Here is a 25,545-nt window from a genome sequence, read left to right as displayed (position 1 = left end):
TTTCAGTCTTGCACCCCTATTGGAACTAGAAATTCCTCCCAATGTAGATTTCTATTTATAATTCTTTCATAAAATATCACCTCTAATACTAGAGAATTTAAGAAACTTCATGCTCTAGAAATGGAATGTCTACTTTCTTATCTAGACTAATTAAATAAAAATAATTTTAAAGTTTGCTATTAGCACTTTGGGATTTTTAATACATTTGACTAGCTGCATTGTATCTGTACTTATATTACATTCGCAAAATCTGACTGCTATAGATGTTGGAATCTTTAAAATTCTCTTAAATTTGTTTATCTGTAGTACAAGTCTGAACTTTCTGTTGGGAAACAAATTATTTCACAGTAGCCATTCATGGTTTGCAAGAAAAATACATTATTCTTTGATATCCTTCTTATAATTGTCCAGTTTAAGATGGGAGAGCATAAAGTCATTACTCGAAACAGACGGAAAAACTGAACAGCAATCTGCACCATTTGTTCAGTCCAGAATGATGTAAGTACACGTTTGCTTGGGTAGTTACCAGCAAAATGGGACTTGTAATCTGATTAGGCCTGTTACACAAACATAAAACAATAAATAGTGAATAATAGTGGAACTTTTAAGCTCTTATCTGTAAATAAGATTTATAATTAAGATTTCTCCTTTAAAATACGATGTAATATGAATGCATTTGGTTTAAGAGTTTGATGTGTCATACTTTACACAATAATAGTTTCCATCTTGCTGTAATTCTGGTTTGGTAATTTGAAAATCTAACCTACTGCTTAAACTTTAAGACCTACATTTTTTGCATACTCAGAACGGGCATTCATTCATGCTGCATGCAAAACAAGTAGCTTACATTAAAAAGATAAAATAGGATAAAATTGCAGGAACAGATACTGTAAATAGTTTGAGACTATCTTGCAACATCTTGCCTGTATCTAGTAGGAACTCTTATTCAAAGGATGCGATTTTTTTAGAAGATGAATGAAGAAGACCTTTTCTTTTTTTTCTGTTGCAGCATCTGTGAAAATGCACATAAAAAATTCTGTGCCAGGATGTGCTTAATTCCAGAAAACTGTATAAACTGCAACAGGCTAAAGTAACTGTCCACTTCTTCATTTGGTCAAAAATAAGATTTTTACCCAGAGGTGTAAAAAAACCATGGCAGTTGCCATCTTTTTGTTTTGCTTTAAGCAGCTTTGCAGTGTGGATTCCTGACCTTTCGGGCTAGCAAACATAATTAGAAAAGACCTAGTTCTGACAGAAGCAAGCTTCTCCTTTCTTTAGGCTGTGATTCCTCAATATGTAAAGCTAAGCCAGATTAGTACTGCCTGGCATCCACATATCTAATTCCCATTCTTCTAATGGAAACCAGGGTGCTATAAGATAAAAACGAATTCAACAGAGGTGTGGGGTCCCATCATGGATTTTGTCCCAGTAAGCAGTTAAGCACAAGCAGGTCTCACAGTTTGGTCACGTTGATACCTAAATGATTGAGTTTGTTGGTTCTCACAGACTGTGATAAGAGGCACCTGGAAATACGATTAAGGGGTAGGTAACATCTGAATCTTATGGACTTTAGCATATTGTACTTAACAAAATGAATGTGCTGTGTCTTTTTGTCTTTTCACTAGAAATATGACTTTAACATGTTTTACATCCTTACGCATTTTACAAGGAAACGAGAGTAATTTTTTTTCCCTTCATATAACACTACTGTCAATTTTTATTTATTATTTGCCCAAACTCACTCTCCTTGCACACTATTCCTACAAAATAGCTGGAAGAGCTACTTTGGAATCAAAACCATTTCTGCTGGATAGAACAAATGGCAGGATATGCTTGAAGAGTTACACGGCTGGCAGTTGCCACTGAGAATAAAGCATATAATGCTAATTCTCAGCATGCATCAGGGTGGAATTCAAGCTCAGCTGAACAGAGTTGCAGGTATCCTTGTCTACCTTTGAGCTGTTCAACCTGACAGTGCAGTGTACCATAGCTTTACATTCAGAGCTGTTTTGTTCTTTTCAGTAAGGAAATCCTGAATACAGGATTGATGGCGTTGCTCGTTTGAATCAGCAAGCAAGCTATTAACAGGACACGATTGGGTCAAATATTCCACAAGTTTCAGGTTTTACTGTAACCTCTTTTTAAAATAGAAATGGAAAGAAGTTTGCTTTTCCTCACGTTCCAGATGAAGGAATTTAAAATAAATATATATTGTAATTGAATGAGAATCTAAGAAAAAGATGTAAAACCTCTCAGATAAACTGAGAGACTCCTATCCTTGTCTAAGATGTGAGGGACACTCTGTGGAGCTCAAAATGTTGATTCCTTCTCTATGGATTCTTTGGCTGGATCTCGGTTAGTAAATGTAAAAGTGCCACAGCAGGAAACTGTCTGTACTGTGTAACTACTCTACCCATAATGTCCATGCAGCTGGAACGATACTGGGCACACCTTTGGCCTGGGCCAGCTATCATTCTGCCAGGCTGTTTCAGACATGATTCAGAAGTCAGCATAGTCAGGAATCATGGCTGTGTGATCCTTCTACTTAGCATAATGCTGTTCCTGGATTTTACCTTGGACCTTCACAAAAATTCTGTGAATGTGCTGAGCCTCAGTAATTACAAAAGCAGGTGACTTTTCTGTGCTGCAGGGTAAAAGACACTACAAGTACATCTGTGGCCAGACCATGGAGCTTGGTTTCAGGGTCAGAGAACCCTTGCAGTCAGAGTCCCTATGGTTTATTTGCACAAAGTAAGGCTATGAGGGTGTTACCTGACAGGATCTGAGCAATGGTGAATGAAGATGGATTACCAATATGCTTCTTTTGTGTCTTCTGACTCTCCCTTTACCAGACCCAGCCATGAAGCTGAGGCAAACCCCATGAAGCTATGGCAGCCTAGTTAGGAGCCACAGCAACCCAAGTGAATCCCACTGCAGTTCATAAAGCAGGAGTGGACATTGGGTGGACAAGCAGCCTAAGATATTGCTTTGATAGAAGACGTCCGCAGCGCACTGGTGAACACCAGAGAACATAAGATCACATGTACTTCTGTCTGAGGCTACACTGAAACACTCTGGAAAATTAATCCTTATCAATTAGACAGGCGAATTTAAAGAAGATTTGTTCAATCACATTAAACCACTATGTGGATATTCTTATATTCTTATTGTTATACTCTTATTCTTTTCCTTATTTTTATTCTTATTCCTATTCAGAACTAAAATGCTCCTGATTCACTTTACTCTCATTCACTTTGGAACTGATTTAAGCTCAGCCAAAGTAACTGTATTTTAAGCCCAAATAAAGATATCTATACAGAGATTTAAAGTGATTTGACTAATCCACCTGTAATGTTAATTTGGACAAATTTTCACAGCTGCTCCAGTGTAGAAAAAGACAAAAACATTAAGACTTGTGCTAGAATGAGAAAAATAGTAATAATAATGGATGTTTGCATTTCTGAGTGGAATTCTGCAACAATAACTTGTGAAAGATCTCTACAAGTATTTTTCCAAGGGTGAGGAAAGTCAAAATGACAACAGGGTAAGGAACGAGCCTAAAATAGGCATTTGGCAAAAAGTGTAACAAAGGAACAATAAAAATATCATTAAAATATTGTCTTTGATATGCGTTATTACTAATATACCAAGCAAAAATAGACATTGCCACTACACATACTTAAAAATGTTATTCCTATTTCCCAAAACTCCTAGGAAGCGTGAGAATAAAAATAAGAAGGAGCTGAAAATAGGAAATTGGTGGCAGTCATTGGAGACTACCAATATAATGTGGGGTTTTTTTCCAGAAAAAGGAAGCAAAACATTGCATTTTTACTTGAACATCAACAACAGGTATAACTATCAAGTCTCTCTTTCATAAAAATTCATTATGGAGAGGCAGACTTGAGTCAATTGAATCACAAGTGAAAGATAAAATTCAAGATGAAGATGAGACAGCTATGGATCTCTCTAGAATTTATTTGGAATAAATGTGTCTCTTTCCGCTCCCCCCCCCCCCCCTCCCCCCCCGGTCTTTCTGTTATGGCCTAAGAAAGAACTGAAAATGACATCACATTTCTGCAACATTTCCACATTTCTGCAGAGATTCTGTTTCTACTTTCTGATTTTAGACACTAAAGCTCATATAATTTTTGGGGGTTGAAAATTGACTTAGATAAGAGGAGGATATATTTTAATTAGTAACCAAGGAAATGTTTGTAATGAATGGAATACATCCAAGAAAGGTAGGCATCATGCGAGCCAGCACAGAAAAAAGGCTGGTGATATTTGAATTGGTTATAAGAGAGTGTTTTTAAATTAAAGACAAGTGGCAGGCATAGAAAAGCATGTAATCTCAGATAACTTGTCAGCTAGCGTGAAGTCACAAACTGTACACTCAAAAAGGAAAAAAAAAAGGCTAGAGTAAAAGTTAACCATGTTTGGAGAGGGAATAGCAAAGAAAAAATTTAGCAAATAAAATCCCAATTGAACAGGGCACATAAAAATTTGTAACCAGACCAACACCAAATATTTACTTGGTTCTATACATTTTTTAAGTCTAAAAAATAAGAACTGCAGCAGCTGGTTCTAAGTGAGGAATGTGATGTAACAGATACCTCACAGAGGCAGTAGAAAGAAAATACCCAGCGGAACCCGGTGCAATAATAATGCCAAGACACAAATTATATAGGAACAATGAAGTATATTGCACTTAAAACAACTAGTAAAAGAGTTCGCAAGAGGATAAACATTGCTTACTTGATTTACTTTTTAGCATTCAATAGGCCATGTTGAAAATGCAATTATCTACATGCTACACTGTAATGCTGGCCATAAAGCACTCAAATTCAATGTTTCTGTAGAAAAGAAAAAGGCAAAAAAAATTACTACAGTAACATTTAACTTAAAAAACGGGAACTACCTGAACATGACAAAGCTTTTTAAAAGGAAATTGAAAAGGACAACTAAAAGACTAAATGACTGCAGATAGCATGACAGACTGCTTAAAGATACTATATGAGGAGTTCAGAGTAACTGTATACCACTTATCAAAAACACTTTTGAAGGACAGAAAAGTAGCCAGTATAGTGAAACAGCAGAGTAAAAGAGGCCATTAGAAGTAAAAAGATACTCTTAAAAAAGTGGGAATTGTGTGCAAATTAGGAAGAAAAAAATGCATAAAGTCAAACAAATAAAATGTTACAATATTCTAGGGAAGGATGGAAAAAGTTTTGAAGATAATTTGTTCATGACATAGCAAGTAATGAGGAGAATTTTTACAAAAAAAATCAGAAAAAATGAAAGCCTGCCAGAGGATAAATGCATCAGTGGAGCTGACAGAAAATCAGCATATAATACAACACTGAAAGAAGATAAGGTCACAAATACACACCCCTCAAAAAAAAAAAAAAAAGAAAAGAAAAACAGAAAAAAAGGAAAAAAAAGCTTTGAAAAGAAGGAGCCTAGGGAGATTCCCACAATGCAGTTATTTTGGGGATAGAAATGAGTCATAAAAACTGCCTGCAACTAAAAGTTTAATAGAATAAATTTTAGAGAAAATGGGTAAAATGACTCCTAACAAATCAGCAGACCATATGGAACCCGAATATGAAACTGGAGCATTGTAATGCTATCACTTAAATTAGCTTTGGTACCAAACAAATGCAAGTAGTAAAATTTGAGAGTGGTTGTGAAGAGCTGCAGATAGATGTCATGCTATTGAATGACTACAATAAAATGGCACATGAGATTCAGTGCCAACAAATGCAGGTAATGTACATGATGAAAAACAGTAACAACTCTCAATACACAAACTATGGACTTTAAAACAGATCTTCATATTATTCTGGACAGTTAAATGAAGATGTCAGCTCATAGCTCATCAAGAGATCAGTTAGAATAAGAAGAAATCTTGGAAAAGGAGTAGAGATTAAAACACAAAACATTACTCTGTTTAAATCCACAGCTGCTGTGTCTAGACTTCTGTATGCAGTTCTGCTCATGCCATGTTCAAAAGAATATAATAGAACTGAAAAGATAAAAAAGGGCAGCAAAGATGATCAAAGTTATGAAAAGGCTTTCATAAGAGAAGAGATTAAATAGACTAAGATTTTTTAGCTTGGAGAAAAGACAACAAAGGGAAAATATGAAAAGATTTTTGAATCATGATTGTCACTGAGAAGACTAATAGGAAACAATTATTTACTGTTTCTGCTAAAGCAAGAACTAGGCACTGCCAATGAAATTACCAGGTGGCAGGTTTCAATCAACAGCAGTATGTTTGTACACACACCTAAGTAAGTTGTGGAGATCATTGTTCAGGACATTATGGATGCCAAGGGTCCATAACACAACTAGACAAATTCATGGAACAAAAATCCACCCAGATTTGATGGAAAAATACCTTTTTTATTTTCTTACATTCTTTTCTTTAGACCCTGTCCTGGTTTTGGCTAGGATAGAGTTAATTTTCTTCCTAGTAGCTGGTATAGTGCTGTGTTTTGGATTTAGTAGGAAAATAATGTTGATAACACACTGATGTTTTTTGTTGTTGCTGAGTAGTGTTTACACTAAGTCAAGGATTTTTCAGCTTCTCATGGCCAGCCAGCAAGAAGGCTGGAGGGGCACAAGAAGTTGGGAGGGGACACAGCCAGGACAGCTGACCCGAACTGGCCAAAGGGATATTCCATACCATATGATGTCATGCCCAGTATATAAACTGGGGGGAGTTGGCTGGGAGGGGCGGATCGCTGCTCAGCAGCTAACTGGGCATCGGTCGGTGAGTGGTGAGCAATTGCATTGTGCATCACTTGTTTTGTATATTCTAATTCTTTTAGTATTATTATTGTCATATTATTATTATCTTTATCATTATCATTACCATTATCATTATAATTATTTTTCCTTCCTTTCTGTCCTATTAAACTGTCTTTATCTCAACCCACGAGGTTTTTTTTTTCCCTATTCTCTCCCCCATCCCACTGGGTGGGGGGAGTGAGCAAGCGGCTGCGTGGTGCTTAGTTGCCAGCTGGGGTTAAACCCCAACAGACCCTTAACTGCACAGGGGTGTAATTGTCCTAAAGTCTTTGTGCAATTGCTGGAGTGACAGGAAATTCCACAAGGTGACTCAGATGTTACATCTAGGTGGATGATTGAATTACCTTCAGCTGGTATAAGTGAAGGGCATACATATAGTACAGTCGCCCTAGACTGCATGATGAATTGTAGTTTGTTACCTCACAGTAACTTCCACGTCTCAGCCCTTACTAGACAGAGTTGTTTTCATATGTTTTTAAATTCCTACAGATTAATAGCTTACATACTAAAGAAAATGTTTAAATCAGTGTGGTAGTTGCTGAATCAGTGCTTGCACTGTACCTTCCCAGCAATTTTTATTACTCTTGCTTTCATATCCATTATTCTGAATGTCAGGCAGCTATTTTTAAGTACTAGCTTAGTTCACTTTAATAAAATATATTAAAATGTCTGCACCAGAAAAATTAAAAGAATTCCTTATTAAGAATTTAGTTTCATAAAATCAAATGCATATGTAGGTAACTGCATGACTTCTCCAGACAAGATACATTTTACAGGAGTAACATTTTACAGCCTACGCTAGAATAGTGATATAGAGAAAGACAGATGGGACCAGGATTATGAAAAGTCACAGAAAGTATACAGTTAAAAATTTCAAATGTCCAGTAGAAAATCTGGCTACCCTTTCAGTAGTTTTTTAATATGTTGACTATTATTACTAAATTATTGTTTTAAGCTGAACTTCCTTCCTTTTCAAAATCTGATCTGTTGTTGTTTTCAGTAATAGAATAATCATAATATTTAGTTCTTACATTTATTAGAATGAAGTTTTCTGATGATTTTCTATGAAAGGAAATAAAAAACTTAGTTAACTTTCAAAAAGCTGAGGGGTCTAAAGCCCAAATCAGAAACAATGTTAAGGGACTAAATTGGTCATTATTGACTCTATCGATGCACAATGGTACAAGACAACATATAGAGATATGAAAAGCTGTGTAAAGCTGTAAATTAAAGAAAGTTTGATACTACTTCCAGTAATGCACACTTTTGCCTTCCCATTCTGTAAACTAGATACACTTGGAATATTTTGTGAACTGTAAATTTAACTGTGAATAGCAAAGCATAAATTAGTATAATAGGATCTTAATCTGAATTACATTTCCCATCATTTCTGAAATAGAAATTTATAGTCATTAAAAACTGTCTACTTACGGGTTTCACAAAAAACTTGGAGTTTTCAATTATAAAATGGGTGGGGTTTGTTTGTTTGTTTGTTTGTTTGTTCATTTTATAAAGTTATTCTCCATCTTCTCTTCCTCTGTAAAAGTAGTTAAATAATTTTTTTTTTTTTTTAAAAAAAGGAAATGTTGTGTTGTGCATAAGAAAAAAGGAAACTAAACCATCAGAAGAAAGTAGTCAAATTTCCCAAAGTAAACTGACTACCTTGGGGGGGGGGAAATCCAGATAAGAGTTTACTCCACTACTTGTTAGTTAACAAGGTTGAAAGAGCAAACATGAAAGCATAAGACAGTCAAAGGTATTTTACTGATGTACAACACATAAGATTTACTCTCTGAGATAGTTCTGAGGGGTACTTACAGAGTTAAATAGTTGTTATTAGGGTTACTCTGAACATGAGAAGGTAACACATTCTTGACAATCCTGTTCAATTTGCCAAAAATGCAGTTCAGTCTTTATCTGTGTGAGCCTTGTAGGAAAGCAGACTGTGTTCACTATTAATAACACTGATGCTTAACAACAACTTGTGAGACCGGATCTATATTGTGAAGTATTGCTGCCAAAGCTATGTCATCTAGAAGTGTGAAAATGACAACCCCAGTTCACACAGCTATTTGGCAGAAAACTCTGACGTTCACGTAGCTATACAAATATATATTTGGTTTAGTTTCTCTCTTTCAGAGACACAGTGCAGAAAGGCTAGAAGGAGACCTCTTTGCCAGCATGTGCAATGTCTCCAGCATCTGGCTCTGGTGACGGAGTTGAGATGAGAGTGGCAGGTGTACTCCTGCAGATAAACCTCACCTTACCACCAATAATGGCACATACTACAGTGGGTGTGATACAACAGGATAGACCCCAAGTATCTTAAATAAATATTTACTTAGATTTAATAGGATTGTTACTCTATGTTTATGAAATACCAGTTGATTCTTAAATGTATTTGCCAGGGATTAACAGCTATTCCAGAATCCATTGCTGTTTAACGAACATACAGGAACTGCTTTAGATGTAATAAGAAGTTAGGTTTAATAAGATCATGAATTACTTCAACTCAACAAATGATAAAAATTTACTGAAGATTAACACTATGTAAGGTACAGATATCTTATATAGAGGTTAATCCTTAAATTAATATGTTTTTATTCATCCCTTGGTATTTAATTAACTTAAATTATAATAGTTCCAGCGGTCAGATAAATACGTTAATTTATTTTTATTTAAGTAGACGTCCATGTAATCTAAGACCATCCCTTTCCTTTTCTGTGAGTCATTTCAGTAAAGCATTTCAGCATATAAGGCTTTTTAGAAGCCTAAGTACAGGTTGATCTCAGATTCTAATTTTAAACCTCCAACACGCTATTCTTTATTGCTTCTGGCGCCAGCAATTTGGCCATAAGAATTCAAAAGAAGAGCCAAATAGATGAAGATTTAAGCAAAGCATCGAAAACTATTAACCTGAACACAGGCACCCAATTTTGTGAGTGAAGAAACAGTTCCCAACTGCAAATACATGGAAAAGGGAACAACAGTTGTGCAAACAGAAAACATATTTCTTACATGGAAGAGAGGTTCACCACCTCTATATCATGACTCTGATGAAATGGGAAAGATTTGCTGAATAAATGAATGATGATGACTCCAGAATAAACTTGGGCTGGAACCATTAACACCTATAGCGTGAATGAGAGACACGGAAGCCAAAAAGTTGGAATAAACAATGGCCAGTGTGCAAAAAGCTGGTTCCTGCAAAAACACTGAACTGCAATTCATCTTTCATAACTTTAGTTGTCTACAATTACTGAACTACATCTGAGTTAGTCATCTTTTACTGACAGTAGAGAGGAATGAGCATTTGAGGGCGTGATTCATCTAAAATAGGTCAAATGAATCATGCTCCAGAAGTACCTATTGCTCTCCTTGTTAATTCTAAAATGCTCGCCACCTAATTAACCATAAAGAATCAGGGTAACTAGCTCAGAGGTAGGTAAGACGGTAGGTGAAATGGTAGGGACAAGGTTCCTGAGAACTTGTGGACTGTTCTTGCCTTCAACAGGATTGAAAATGTAGAGGTTTGGGATGTTAAGCTTTCTTTTTCTTTTCTTAACTAACAGAACCTTGAGATCTAGGTTTTCCAGTTTCCTTGTGCTTATAAAGGACTAAATATCTAGGAGAAAATTTGAGCCTTAGTTTTGAATCTATTTTGGAAAGGTAAAATTCACGCTGAATGAAGATGCCATAAACTTTTATTTCCTGGATTTCATTAAGATTGTGAAGCGTATTTTTAGCTGTCTTGAACTGAACAAGTTTTTTGCTTTTGTTATATTTTCCAGAGTACTCTGTTCCCAAATCTTGCCAGTAAACTGAACAAAGGCACTAAAACCCTAAGTAAAAATATCTTCATCGATGTTTTGAGGAAGTCTTTTATTTTTATTCAGCTACAAAAGCTTATGCAAAAGAATGATGTTACCTGACATTGGATTAAAAATAAAAAGCTATGTTTTTTTGATTTATAACAATAAATAAATATCATACTATGTTGATTCAAAACAGGCAAGGTGGTACAACTCTGCTGACTCTGATGAACCTCCACTGCAAAACTGCAAGCACCTGTCTGATATGGAATGTATTCCAGTTTAGGATTATTTAATTGGAGCTAGTGTCTAGGAAAAATACAAATTTTGATCACTTTTGGCAGAGAACTAAATTCAACAAAAGCACACTACCTCTAAGTAGGGCAGTTTTTTGTTTCTTAAGAAATCTGAGTGTGTTTTGATTGCTTACTTTTTCTCCTCTGTGTTACATGCTATCTTTCCACACCTTAAATTTCTATTTTTTTTCTCTTTTTTCTTCCTGTAACTCTTTCTCTCTCTGTCCTTCCATACTTTTGCACATCAGAAAAAGAATCAAGTTTGCAATAAGGAAAACAGCTGTATGGTATTTATCTTTCAAATGTGCTTGTAAAAAGTTTAAATATAAGTCTTCTTTTTAATAAACAATGAGCCAGTTACTGTTGTCATGTATACCTGTGAAAAGCTGCAGAAATGTAATAAATTTACAATGATCTGTAATTCTACTGAAATCTGAAGCTATGTCTTTAAGGAATTTAAAGAAATCTTTAGGTTTTAAATAGCAAATAAATTTTTAAGTTTTAAATGATAGCCTATTTTGTCTTACCTAAAGAGGTTACACATCTCCTGAGATCACTGTAAAATAATAGCGAATTAGCAATGGGGTAAGATTTCTTAAAAACAAGAGGAGGGTGGGTTCCCAGTTTTCAGTGATCATCTAGCCTGTCTTTGAGAGACTCTTTCCTTGTGTCAAAATTCTAGCAATTCTCCATATACAAAGAAAAAATGTGAACGTACACAGAATAAAACACATAAAATTAAAAATAAAGTAATAAAATTAAACATTAATAATAAAGAATAAACAGAATCTGAATGTAACAAAAATACGGATATTATCAATAGTTCTATATAAAGAAAAGGTATCCACAGGCAAAATTCACAACTTTTATAACTATATATCAATAACTAGGCTTAAACATCTCATGGGATTTTATTTTCACAATAAATATCATGAGGCCAGAAAATTTTGAAATAAGATTTGTTTCGGAAGTCCAAACTACTTAAATTCTGGCTTTATCTTGAAATAACCATACAACAATAACTGAGTTGATAGTTTTTACTACATGCTTCAAAGTTTTCGATACTTCTGTTCAAAATTTACTTTTTTTTTTTTTTAATTGTTTCAAAATTGTAATAGATGTTAAATGTAAGTGTCCTGAGTTAATATAATAGTGCTTGCTTTGGGGACAGTTGCAAGCTGTAATATATTTTACCATACATTACTATGTGTACTTTCCAGTGTAATTCCATCCAAATATGCATTTGAGAATGTCATTATTTGTTTATTATAAGCCTGAATGCCAAAGAAAAAAATATTTTATGCTATTATATGGTATTTCCAGTGATTTAAGGATATGCAGTATCAACTTTACATGATCTTTTTTATTTTAATTTTTATGCTCCAATTCAGTAGTGTGCTCTGGCTACTCTATGGTACTCTTGAGAAGCAAAAAGCAGCTACAGCACACTGGCAAGTTAAGCTGGGTTTAAAGCTTTCCTCACAGCATTGACTGTAGTGTTCAATGTAGTTTTCTTTCTCCATCCCTCTCTACTCAAGGGACTTCCCCTCAAAAACGCCTGCCTTTCCTATGCACCCAGGTATTCCTACCTGGGTACCAGTCAGGTGTAGTTGGGTCATAAAACTTTGAATTGAGAAAAGAGAGAAAAGAAGGTGGTACCTGACGTAATTCAGGGTCACATTCAACTTTCTGTGTTTTATAACATAGACACAAATCTTACAAATATTTTAGTCAAACCGTTTTAATTTGCCTTTTTAAATTTTATTTACCTATGGGCAAATACGAAGTCTATAAAAGAAGTCAGTCTGAGAATTTGACAGAAGTTGTTTTCATAGACTACTTTGCAGTTTTTCATAGAGAAAAATATTGGTCCTTATTAGGAGTAGCCACCCAAAGATGAACCACATAATATGATTTCCCACATTACATGTGCAAAATTTCTACTGTAAGTAAAATATTCCTATAAAAGAGATGTGAAGCTGGTGCTTTCTGAAATTATTATAAAGGTGCAGTATGAATTTTATATACCTCAGGCAAAAAAAAAAAAAAAAAGAAAAACAGAAAAGTCCTACACACATGAAGTGTAGGACTATTCATATTCAGTAATACACACAGATCCAATATATACTTCCCCAGGCCACGTAGATTATAGATGTGCTGCAAGTCTCTTCACAGTATCAGAGCAAACACAATTCCACTTGTGTTTCTTTTGTTCTTAGTCTGTCTGTTTGACTCAGAGCTTGGAAGGTTGTTTGGACTGTGTAACTGCCTAGAGATCATGTCCAATGTGCAACCTGAATTGCTGCTTTTAGGTAAGAACTACAGTCATTTGTTCAAGCAAAACTTGGGTCAGATAATAAAATTCTGTATGAAGAATTTAATTCAAAACTCTGAGAAACAGTTAAGTTGACGGACTACCCTCTAAAAATCCAAGGTACACATCCCTATAATATTTAAGCAGACACTGCAATTATATTGGTATATATTTAAAGTTATATATGTATATATACATATATATGTACATTTTATGTACAGTACTATACATTATTAACTATATATAAAAAACTTCAATTTTAAATACTGTTTTTCAACTGTATACTATATTTTACATTGACAGCTTTTGCCTCAGTATTATTATACTTTCCTAAAACAAGCTTTATGATGAAAATACAGTGTTTTATGTAAACAATTCTGTGAATTGTTCTCTTATTTGCTGTTTTAAAACAAGCATGCAATGTTTTAAAACTTGCATTTTTCCATATTGTTAAGATATAGATTTATATAGATTACAAAATCAAATTTTCAGGGACATTAGTTAATAATATCTTATTTCTGTATTTGTGCATCTGTGTGTGTACATATATAAACACACCATAGCACATGTACATATACACTATTAATATTAAAAGAAATATTAAGAGATGAAGGATTTCACATGTCACATGAACATCCCTACTGATTCATATGAGACAGTTTATGTATAAAAAGCTGGAAGAATATGGCCCTAAATTTAAAAAATACATTTACTTGTCTTAAATAAAGGGTTTTTTTCTGTGCCACAGTATGGCTTGGCTATACTGGGCATATGCTCCTCTCCATTTCATGCTGCAGAGGGGAGCAGATGGAATTAAATATAGCTTGGCATGCAGCACAGGGCCAGCCATGGAGCAGTATTTTTTAGTACCACGCAGGCACTACTAGCTCCATATACATTAGAGATGAAACACAAAAAAAGGGCATGTCACCTTCAGGAAAGGGTAGTAGTCAGGGAACATCTGTTATACATGCAGTGTTCCCTGTAGAAAGAACTGAAACATGATGAAATATGCATCAAAAGTTCCCTATGCACTGAGGTACATTAAGTCCCTTTCAAACCATATGAAGCCCACTTGGGGAAGGGAGGTTATTTGAGTGCGGCAGCTGGAATAGGAGCAAGCAGCAGCAGGGAATGGAAACCAGCTGTTCTGCCATTCTGGAAATCAGGATGGGCAGTAGGTGCACAGAGGCTGATACACGGCATGTGTGTATCACTGATGTACAGAGAGTAGACAAAGTTTCACTGAGCAGTAATTAGTTAATCATGCTGCAACTCTGCCTCTGAGCAAAGTCCATGTTAAATGCTAAGTACTATTATATTGTATCAGGGATTCTTGTTGTGAAGCACTATATAATCCACATTCCCTGTGATTCTCTAACATGGTGAGCTCTTCCTGCAAAAGAAGATGTTCGCAGGCAAAAGGCTGCAGAACAGGTCAGTGCAAGTGTTCCCTTTCAGTATGTTTTACTCAGGACTAGACAGTATTTTGCATCCTCACATTTAATTATGGCATCATAAAAAGCAGGGCTAGAGTGGATCCTCTGGCCCTGGGTAGGTTAAAACAAATCTAGGTTACTGCTGATGAACGTGTATTTAACCTGTTTTAAAAACCGCCAGGAAGGGGGATTCTTTAACTTACATGGGTAGCCTGCTTCAGTGCCTAGCTAGCTTTATAGCAAAGTTTTCCCTCATACGTAATCTAAATAGCTCTCCCAGCAAATTAAACAAAAAGAAAAGGAAAAAAAAACCCAATCACCATCCTATTTATAGCAACTTTTTATATACACAAAGACTTTTATTATGTTTCCCCCCAGACTTTGTTCATTTAAACAAACACAAATTCTAAACAAACACTTCTTTTAAACTTCACCCACAAGCCATGTTTTGTAAGCCTCTATTTTCTGCTGTTATTCTACCTCTTTGTTGATTTTGAATTTGTCCAGATCTTCCTTAAAAATAACCCCACAAACTGAGTACGGCTGCTGTGTCACTAATTAGAGTGTGCTGCAACTCTGGCCCAAATTAAATTATACCACTTTTCTCCCTCTGGAAACCAGGGCATAGGAGAAAAGTAGCAAGTACACAGAAAAAGGGCCAGGAAAAGGACAGACTGGATTACTGTATACAGAAATTAGGAGATACTCTTTGTTCCAGAAGAACAAAATACAATTAGTATTATTCCAACTGAAGCACTGCTGAATGGAATAATTAACTCCCATCTCTTATTTAAGATACTTCTGTTATGTCTTCTCCAGCTGGACATAAATCTATTGATAACTACAGTCCAAGTTCAGGTTTCCAACTAATACGCATCAGCTTTACAGTAATTCCATCTGCAGAATACTCCTTCCTTTTGGTAACAAGAATGTGGCTGGAATGAGATTGTGTCAAAACTTGACTAATATCGTTGTTTATCATACCTGTATTTTCTGCTGACTCAATAAGAGGAGATACAATCATAAAATGTTGATTTAAAATGAGAAAGAGAGGAGAAGATGTATTTATTTTGATTGTCTCCTTTGTATAACTGAGTAAACACACACACTCTTATATATACATGTTTTTTTAACTAGAATTCTATGTAAGCTTAATTAAAAGAAAATTGTAAATACACCATACAAGGACATTTTCAGATACAGACTAAGAGGCAGGAATAGACTCTAGTCCTGCTACAATAGTTTCCATGATATTAAGTATCCATCCAATATATGCATATATGCCCTAAAGTTTTCATTAACAAAAGTAAGCACAGGCAGAGAACATCCATTTACCACCCAGGGAAATGCATAAAGCCTGAAACAATGAAAACTATCTTTTTGCTGATTTCCTTGTTTCAAAAGTTGTTGATCTTTCTATGCCCCCACTTTTCTTTCAATTTATAAGAAGAATCTGAAAAGAAGAAATGTTAGCTGAAGATAATGATTTTGACATAGAAGGGCCTCATCTTACTGAGAACTGCAAATCCTTCTCTGGCTCTTCTAGTGGGAATAAAGCAAAAAGATAACTTACGGATTCTAAGCCTTCCAAGAACAAACTGCAGTACAATGACTGTGCTCAGCCCTGGGAAAGGTGGTGTCAAAACAGAGAGTATAGAAAGGAAGTAATGAGATTTACACTAGTGACAGGGGAGGGATATTGTGCTTTGTTGCCTCTAAAGTAAAGCACGAAGAAATAAGCACCAACAGCTACGGCACCCAAATGTTAGAATTTGCACTCACATCTCAGACATGAGACTTATGGTAACAGACTTATGATCTTAAAGTGCATGTTATGCATTAATTTGCAAATAAGCTCATCAGAGAAAACTCTAAAATTTATTAATACTTTCATTGGTATAGTCTCAACCTTTGAAGGTGTTAGTAATGATATATCTAAACTGATTCAGTGGTGAAGCTTCCAAAGAAAACAAAATATAGGGCAAAAATATAGATAATTTTCAACCACTGAATTAATTTGTAATTATAAAATAAATAGAAATAATGGAGGGGAGAAATGAAATTACCTGAAAAATGTAGCATAATGCACCAAATGGTGCGTAGAGAAAGCTGTGCTGAATGGCTATAATCCCTTCTTTGTGTCACAGTGACATGTTTTGTGTGTGTACAGATGCAGAAAGTTCTTTCTGCATGTTTTGAAAGTCAGTTATAGAAATCCCCCCCTAATTTGTGGCTAAATACATTAATTAAATGTGGGATACGCTATTCACAAAACTTCACTGCTACCAGATACATGATGATAATAATCTGCCAGATGCTGAAATATGCACCTGATTAAAAACCTGGTTTGGTAGAACTCAACTCCAGTTGAAAAGCAGGATAATAGGCAATAACAGGCGGCAATAATAGGCTAAGATACTCTGATGCAAAGTGTATTCACTGTCACTTCAGCTGCCAGAATGTTTGCACTGCTTTTCTATTTTGTATCAATGAAGGCAGATAAGTAAGTAGTTGAGGTATTAAGCTAATCCATCCCTTCTCCATTAGGATGCCACTTCACTTCCTTTTCTGACTTCTTTTAGGACAAACACCTGCTTCCTCAAACTTCTCATGCCTCACCTGGATAGCCTTGCCTGAAATCCAAAGCTGCTCATATACTTACGAGAGGAGCACACTACAGAGGGAAGCTGTGCCTGGGAACACTCTCATCTCTAACAAGAAAGCACCAAACAAATCGGACTCTGCTTCGAAGCACACCTGATTATCAGTCAACCTGACATCACACAGTAACACTCATGAATCTAGAGTCAGTATTGAAATAACAAAAATATAAAACGTGAACCTAAATTGACTGGTAGACTAGTAGACAGTCTAAAAATAAAACTGAAAACTAGAAAGATATTCAGCTTAACTGCAACAGAGGGAAAAAGAAATCTTTAATAGTCTGAGTAAATAAAAGTTGGTAGATACAAGAGTTTTGTCTTTATTTTGCCCAAATCCATCATATAATTTGCTCAATACATAATACAGCAACAGATATGTCACAGATTATTGGGTATTAACATGAGAAAGGTTATGACGATCATCTGTACAGCAAAGGCAACTGACCTGTGTTCCTCCCTCTAGTTCATTAACTTAGGTTCAAAGGGAGAATATTATTCTGATCTCTCAAAAAAGGGCATTACAGAATATTTGCACAGCCTAGCTCAGCCTAGGTAAGGAAGTCTTGCAAAAGTGTTACCTAGATCATCTTTAAATGAGTGTTTGAGATTAAGGCATTTAGAACATTTGATACTTTTATGAGTACACATCTGACTAAAAGTGAAATATATTAATTTAAAAGTTTAATACCAATAGAGGTTTCAATATTACCATTCAACAAGGACTTCATAAGAAGGATGAGACCAATAATTCTGCTAATTCTCTTAAATTTAGAAGTACTGTTTCACTAAACAAGGTACTCACAGCAGAAAAATAGGAGGAAAGTACTGGCAAATGTCATAACAAATTTGTTAAACACACCAGAGTGGACATCAAACGAATATAAATATGGCCTTATTCTTCATAAAAGTCTGTAATTCTACATACTTTTTTAGTCTTAAATTAAAAATCCCACTATTAGAATGAGGCCAAAATCAAATATCTCCAGGGTGTTGATAACAAATTTGGTCAATCAGAAGCAGTTACAGAACAGATAAGTTAGTCTTTGACCTATGCTAGTCTTCATCTAGGATCACACATGTGCTTGCATAAAGCACAGAAGGCAAAAAAAGGAGAGAGAAAAATATGTGGAAAAGAACAAATGGGGGGGGGGGGGGGGGGAATATCATTTTGTGTGGGCTTCACCTAACTGTTTCCAGAATTTACAGGTCTAGAAACAGATACTACTACTAGGTCATACTAAGAAAAGGAGAGAGACTCTCAATATAATTAAGTTGCTCTTGTAGCTTGCCTGGATAACAATTAATCAGATGAAAGTGAAGAATAGGTATTGCGTGCAAGTCCTGAAATACAACAGCAAGTTAGCATCTTTCCTGAACATGTTAGGGGTAAGCGAGTTGGAAGGGACAATAGTCCTGGACATAAAGACTCTTAGGTGGCGTCAGAAAAAGTAGTACAGTCTGACAGCTATTCACATTCTGGGCACAGAAAGAATGTGATAAGAGATGTTCTGTCGAGGGGAAAAAACCTACGGGAGGAAGCAATGTTGAACAAAATATTTCACAGGTTGTGTCAGCTCTGGGGAGACTCCCAGCCTCCATCAGTTTCTCAGCAGAGGCCATCACCAGCTCTGAGAACTTTGAAAAGAAATATTTCTCCACAATCTTTTTTTTCCATTATCTCATTAAGCTGATGTACTCATAAAAGAACTCATCATCCCCAATGGCATGGAAAGCGTTGGTGATGATGTCAGACAGCAGAAATTTGCTTGATGAACTTTCTGCACTTATCAGTCTAGACTGATTCTCACTCAGTTAAACAGAATGGATTTTAATTATCCTACAGACTCAAGCAAGATTGTGGCAAGAAAATCAACAGATAGTTCAGAAAAAATCTTGGTAAAAATTTGTGATAATTTCGGCTCTGCTGTGGATGGATAATGCAGCAGACTTGATTTCAGAGATCATTCTTGTTTAAAAATTGAGAATATAAATGTGTAAGTTACTACAGACTCATTCTGTGAATGTGTTCAGTGGACAAACTCAAGAGTTAACAGTATTCATAGAGATTCTGTAACGCTGATACAGTTTTTATTCCTAACACTGTTGCATGCAGGACTGCATCAGTAGTGATGCAAATGTATTTTTGTTGTGACAATGAAGAAAGAAGTATCATATTTTTAAGTCATATTTAATATCTTTTTCCCCTGAAGATACATTACAGTCCTTTTATACTAGTCATCTAAATCTTAGATTAAAACGGTGCTGTTTTACAGAGAAGCCTAGTGAGCAATACAAGTCCTAGAGGAGTCTCTGACACCAATGCTGAAGAGTTTTCTTTTATCCTTCCTCCAAGGAGGTGCCTCCGGTTTTCGTCTATTCTCAGGATCCGTGCTACTGTTAACGAGGCAACAGCGCATGCAGAAATGCCCCCTCTATGGGATGCAAGTGCGAACGGCAAGCAAACATGTTGAAAGAAAGATGCAAGGCACAGGGATAAGGCAAAAACTGAACAACAAAGCTGCCGAATTTGGAGATACTTAATCCCTTGGATATTTTTGACAATGACATGAAAATGTAGATTTATGTTAAGCAAGAAAGCTCAGACAGCAAAATCAAAATAAAAAGGAAGGAAAAATTCCTGGGAAAATCTAACAAAGACAATGATTTATGAGTAACTACAAAAAGTCCATAACTCTATCTTGTTTTACTGATTATAAGGCAAACACATCCATGATTCACTAAGAAAAGTCTAAAATGCACATCTTGCTGTTGTACTGCTTCCTTGTAGATATCATTTATGGTTTATGATTTCATTTTCAGCTTTGCATATCTTTTCAAGAAATACAGATTATTGCTGTTATGCTTAAACCATACCAAACAAAAAGATTATGCTGTTATTTAAATATAAAATGTGAATAATATGCTACTTCAGGTGGAACAAACAGGTAACTTGACAGATGTATTCAAAACTATTAATTCTTGTAAGACTTCTAAGTAGGGTGATCTCAAACTGTCCAAACTACTGATGGGGTTTAAAGTCTCAGTAACAGAAGTGAAAAAAGAGAGGTAAACAAAACAAATCTATCTAAAACCATTCTATTGAAAGAGTAGCAAGCATATGGAACAAGCTACTCAGTAAGACAGCTGATTCGGATATCATAAGCAAGCTTAAGAGACCGCGAGATATTTTTATGCAGAAAGTGGCTTGGAATTCACAGCAAGAGGATATATGGTTGAGATAACTAAAATGGGACATGCTTATTTTAACACAAAACTTACTGTCCTGATAACTTTTATTTGGTTGGGGGTTTTTCCCCTTTCTTTCCATTAAGGCCAAGTGATGAGCTTTCATAAGCATTTCATAATGATAACTAATTTACATTATCTGTCCCACTTGTGTGAATGTTTACAGTCACCACCGGACAAAACTTGCTATCGGGAGATATTTTCCTTGAAACCAAACATTTTAATAGTAAACTTACTGAGGCTTTTCCATCCACCATTCTCACTATTCTAATGCAAATCATAAAGTAAGCTTGATTGATTGCCTCCCATCCCATGCTGAAATCAAAAGATGTTTAGTCTACAAAAATCATTTTTTCATAAAATTTCCTACTTCTCTATTACTGATAGAAGCACAATTGCTGTAGTGCTACTGACGCAATTTTTGTCTCAATATGACCATTTAATTTTCAAGCTGTCTAGGCTAGAGTTGCTCAAAACTGTAGTTAAACTGCCATGGGTACAATTGGACCTGTGACAATAGTGTTTGGAATCACATACAGAGGATGTCAAACTCAAACTTAACTCATTTTTAAATTAGGAATCTCAAGTCAGGATGCTGAATTCATAGTTAATCCTGATCCTATTTAAAAAATACCAGACTATCTAATAACTAGCACTGTTCTAAAAGCAGAAGTTAAACTATTTTAAATATCTTTAAACAACAATAATCAAGCCTGAAACTTTGCTATAAAATAGTGAATTTCTGTGCACAACCCAGAATGATGACAGAACCACAACTTCTGATACTGCTTCAGGTGCTGCCGTAGACAATTGTTTCTAGCAAGCTGTCCATCTCCTTTTCCCAGAAAACAATTTTTTCTTTAAAGAAAATGCAATGCTTTTTCTATCCTAATCACATATATCGTATTTCTCACCCTTCTTCAACTTGGCTTATGACTAGAGAAAGCAATTTTGTCTATCTTCTTTCAAAAGGGAAAAGTTACTTTGGACTAAGAGCCCTAATCGTACTAAGCTCAATGACAAGCAATCATTGATTTCATTGGGAACACCACATTGCACCACATTTGTTACTGCAATGATCTGTAACCCCATAAGGTGCTCGCTGCAGGTTCAGCTTTCATAATATGCCAATGATTTTATTACAGCACACTTGAGACGGAAGAGTTCGTACAACTAAACAAATGGCTATTATTACCATTTGTAATTATGTTTGGGGGGAAAAAAAGAAAAGAAAAGAAAAAAAATAGTAGTTTATCTCTCTATCCTCATTCTTTTTTTTTCTCAGTAAGAAAATTCACATAAACACCCGCTGTTGCAGTTCAGTGGCTGACAGTACTTAACATTCACAGTTCAATATATGTTTAATAAGAATGTGAGGAATTCTTATGAGCCACTGGAATAAGTTGTTTCTTGATGAATAGGGCCCCTTTTCTAGATATAATGACAAGTGCAAACCTCCATATAGCTCTTTGCATTACAATGAAATTAAGCAACAGGAATGTTTGGCTTAATCTGCTTACTAGAGTTTTTGTATTTTGACCAGTATTGGGCTTGATGCTGCTGGACAAACTGCAATATTATGAACTCTGGCCATACAGTCCTTTTCTAAAAAACCATACATTTTTAATTTGAGTAGTAAATAATTTTCCTAATGAAAGTTTTAAAATTTTAGAACTCTCTCATGGCTATACTTGATAGAAAGAAATCCAGAGATTTTGCCTTTTTCTTACACAAAACTGAGAAAATTAGACACACACTCAAACAGCTTCTTAAAAAAAAAAAAGTCCAGTACTGCATCTTTATACAGATCAATGTCCAATTATAAGCAGAGAGATGCTGTGGCAAAAGGTCGGGAAAAAATAATCTTTCTGGCATTTATTACTTGGAAAATAAGGTCATATATGAGGTCAACCTTCAAATATATACAGAATAAATTATACTGCAGCATTCTAAATATTCTACACAGCAAAAATTATATTGCAATCTCAACGTAATCAGAAAAATGAAGTTGAACATGTAGTTCCTGATGACTGTACTACAGACCAGACTAGGCTAAGAGGCAAAAAACCTAGGTCCAATTAATCAACAATTAATGAAAAGCTTATAATATATTTCTGCTTGATTAGAAATATAGCTTCTTATTAAGGCTGACTTATTTAATAATCTTTTAACTGTCTTTAACACTGAATCATCTTCCCCACAATAAACTAATAGCAAACATACAAAACATTTAAAAATAATTCAGTGGTGCATTTCCTCATTGCTTACAGCCTAGAAGCAAAACACAAACACACACAATGCTGGAGTACTCAGTCTGTCTGACACTTTTAAAAAAAAGATGTGTCTCTTTTGAAATAAAAGACCTCATAATTAGATAAAACACATCTGGAAAAAAATGAATTGGACACAGAGTTTGAGGAAATAAACATGCTTGTTTGTCAGAATGAATGCTTGCAGAGAGCACTGTCATTGTCCTGATATAAGTCATTTTAGCTGTTTCACAGACACTCATCTTTGGTACCTCCGCAGGATGTGAATGAAATTATACTGAAAATCAGATTATGTTATTATTTGACACTTCTTACACTACTATTATTTGTGAAATCAACATTACAAATAGGCAAATACATCCATGAAATGAAAACATCTTCTGATCCATTTTTACTCGTCTGATATCCCAAGCCTCTTTTCTTTTCCTCTTCTCCAAACTACATGAGGAATGTAAATGACTGGCATTCTTTTATCTGTTGCAGTCATGTCTAGTTTGAATTTCCAAATCACGCTTTGGCAGAAGGACTGTGTATAATATATCACAGTCAAAGCCAGCGGAGATAAAGTATATTCTAATCATTTTAGAAAAGTACTAATTTTTTTTTCTTTTTTTTTTTAATCTACTTTGGTACTTGCGGTTTCATTTCATGTTCATTCTGAAAGATACTGAGTGTTCTTTGCTCTGGGCTAGCTACAAGATTTACTGTTTTCTCTGATAGTATTATCAGTGGGCTATTCCACCCTGATAAACTGTAACTGCAATACTAATAGGTTTATAATGACAGCTTAAACTCCACGCTTTTGTAAGCATTGGAGGCTTCACTCACCTTGTTCAAGTGGCTGGCTTTTAGTTGAAGTAGTTTTCATCTTGAGTGCCTCCCTAACAGACATGTCACAGCAGGAGCCTTTGTTAGTGTCTTGGTCACTGTCAGCCTGATCACTGTCCCCATGCCCGCTGTCCCTCAAGCTGGCTCTTTCTGGATCCTTGAACGTGGAGCTACTGAAATACATATTTAAAAAAAAAAAAAAAAAAAGAAAGAAAAGAGAGAGAGAGAGTTGTATTTACTTGTTCTAAGTTGAATTGTACTCTCTGGCAAAGCAATTTTGACAAGAATGCAAATGGGGAAGCCGAGAAAGTTATTTAATAGGCCTTACCTTTGAACAAACTGCTGCCTGCTGCCCATGTAATTGGGCTCTGCGGGAAAATTGTCTGTCTGTGAAAGAGAAGGAAAAAAATACGTATAGTTGTACACTGGACAAATCTCCTGCAGAGCAACAAGATTTCCTAGAGGAGAAATGATTAATAATTCAAAAATTCCCTTAATCTTCAGATTTGTACATTTTAATTAAATTGGAAAATGCTGGCATGTAATTATGTGCTCAGAACAATTAAATGATTCCGGTCCACAAATTACCTGCTAAAGTAAACAATGAGGCTCCAATAAGTGGCATTCTCTGTTAGTAACCTGACAGATGACACTGTTTATGTTTTTTCATTAGTTAGATATTAAGACTGATGGTTATTGAAAATGAGAGAAAAAATTACTTTTGCGTATTACAAAAGTGAATTATTCAATAATACTGATTTTTAACCATAATTACATCATCTACTGGGATTCTGAAGCCCTTACTGCTGTAATACAATTTCATATATTGCTATATTACTCTTGAATTGAAAAAAATAAACAAAAAAATCAAGAAAATTTATGGCTGATTAGCTGTGGGGTTTCTTAAATGCTACTGGAAAAGCGCAAGTAAGAAAATTTTCTCTCTTTAATTTTCATCAGTATTAATAGCTATGTCAGAATAATGAGAACCACACATGCAAACAAGAACATTAAATGATTGTTGTAGACAAGTAGTTTTTAAAAGAAGATAGTTTCATTAAGTCTGTCATGAGTATATTTTTAGCAGTATGAGCTAAGTAACTGTAGAAGCAGAAGTATTTACAGCATCCAGACCAACATGGAGTCCTGCCAAAGGGAACTGAATTCCCCTTGTATCATCAGCTGAAGTTCTTTGGGAGAAAGAGAGACTGCATCTTTCACAAAACTCCATATACTGTACATTCACACACGTCACTTCTTGCAGCTGACCTAGCGACAGAGCTTCTACTGTTTTCTGCATCACTTCATATCACACCACTATGCTTCGCAGCAGCTATGAGTTTTGCAACAGCATCTAGCATATCAGTATCGGTAACACAGGCAGCGCTCAATTAATGGAGCAGAAGGCCCAAGGTAAGGTTTAATGTTGCACAACAAGTGTTTACACAAGTGACTGGTCTCTAAGATACTTGTTTTTCCCTGCCACTCTCCACTCCATTTTTTTAGCTTTGTTTTGGTTTTATAGGTAGGTGGTAATTAGAAATATTTGCTACCTCTTGTACGGTTGGAATATTGGAGCTTGGAAAAGATGCATGAAGTTACTTCTGAAATTCAACAGCCGCTGCTGTTTGCAACAGACAATAGGTACCACCTGCCGCTCTCAAGGTACACGTGAAATAGATGTGCTTATATACCATGGATATCTTGTGTAATTTAGGGAAGGGACAGAAGATGAAGAATTATCTTCTGTTCGGCATGTATGAAGTCAATTTACACTGTACCTCCTTGTTTCTAGTTAAATACCTTGGTTCAAAAATCAGGATTATAACACACATTGTGTTCACATTTTGAAGCTGTTTCT

General features: G+C 35.3%; 1 protein-coding gene across 1 annotated transcript in view; it reads right to left on the bottom strand.

Moving 5' to 3' along the window:
* The window catches only part of PCDH17 (protocadherin 17), an 86,446-nt gene that overhangs the window by 35,164 nt on the left and 25,737 nt on the right, over positions 1-25,545 (bottom strand). Inside the window, exons 2-3 of the mRNA XM_050907645.1 lie at positions 24,013-24,071; positions 23,685-23,857 (exon numbers count right to left, since the gene is read on the bottom strand). Coding sequence (XP_050763602.1) covers positions 23,685-23,857; positions 24,013-24,071 — 232 coding nt within the window. The remainder of the gene's footprint in view (positions 1-23,684; positions 23,858-24,012; positions 24,072-25,545) is intronic.

Source organism: Gymnogyps californianus, chromosome 1 (genome assembly GCF_018139145.2).
Source record: "Gymnogyps californianus isolate 813 chromosome 1, ASM1813914v2, whole genome shotgun sequence".
NCBI lineage: Eukaryota > Metazoa > Chordata > Aves > Accipitriformes > Cathartidae > Gymnogyps > Gymnogyps californianus.
This window is presented reverse-complemented; position numbering and strand designations above follow the sequence as displayed.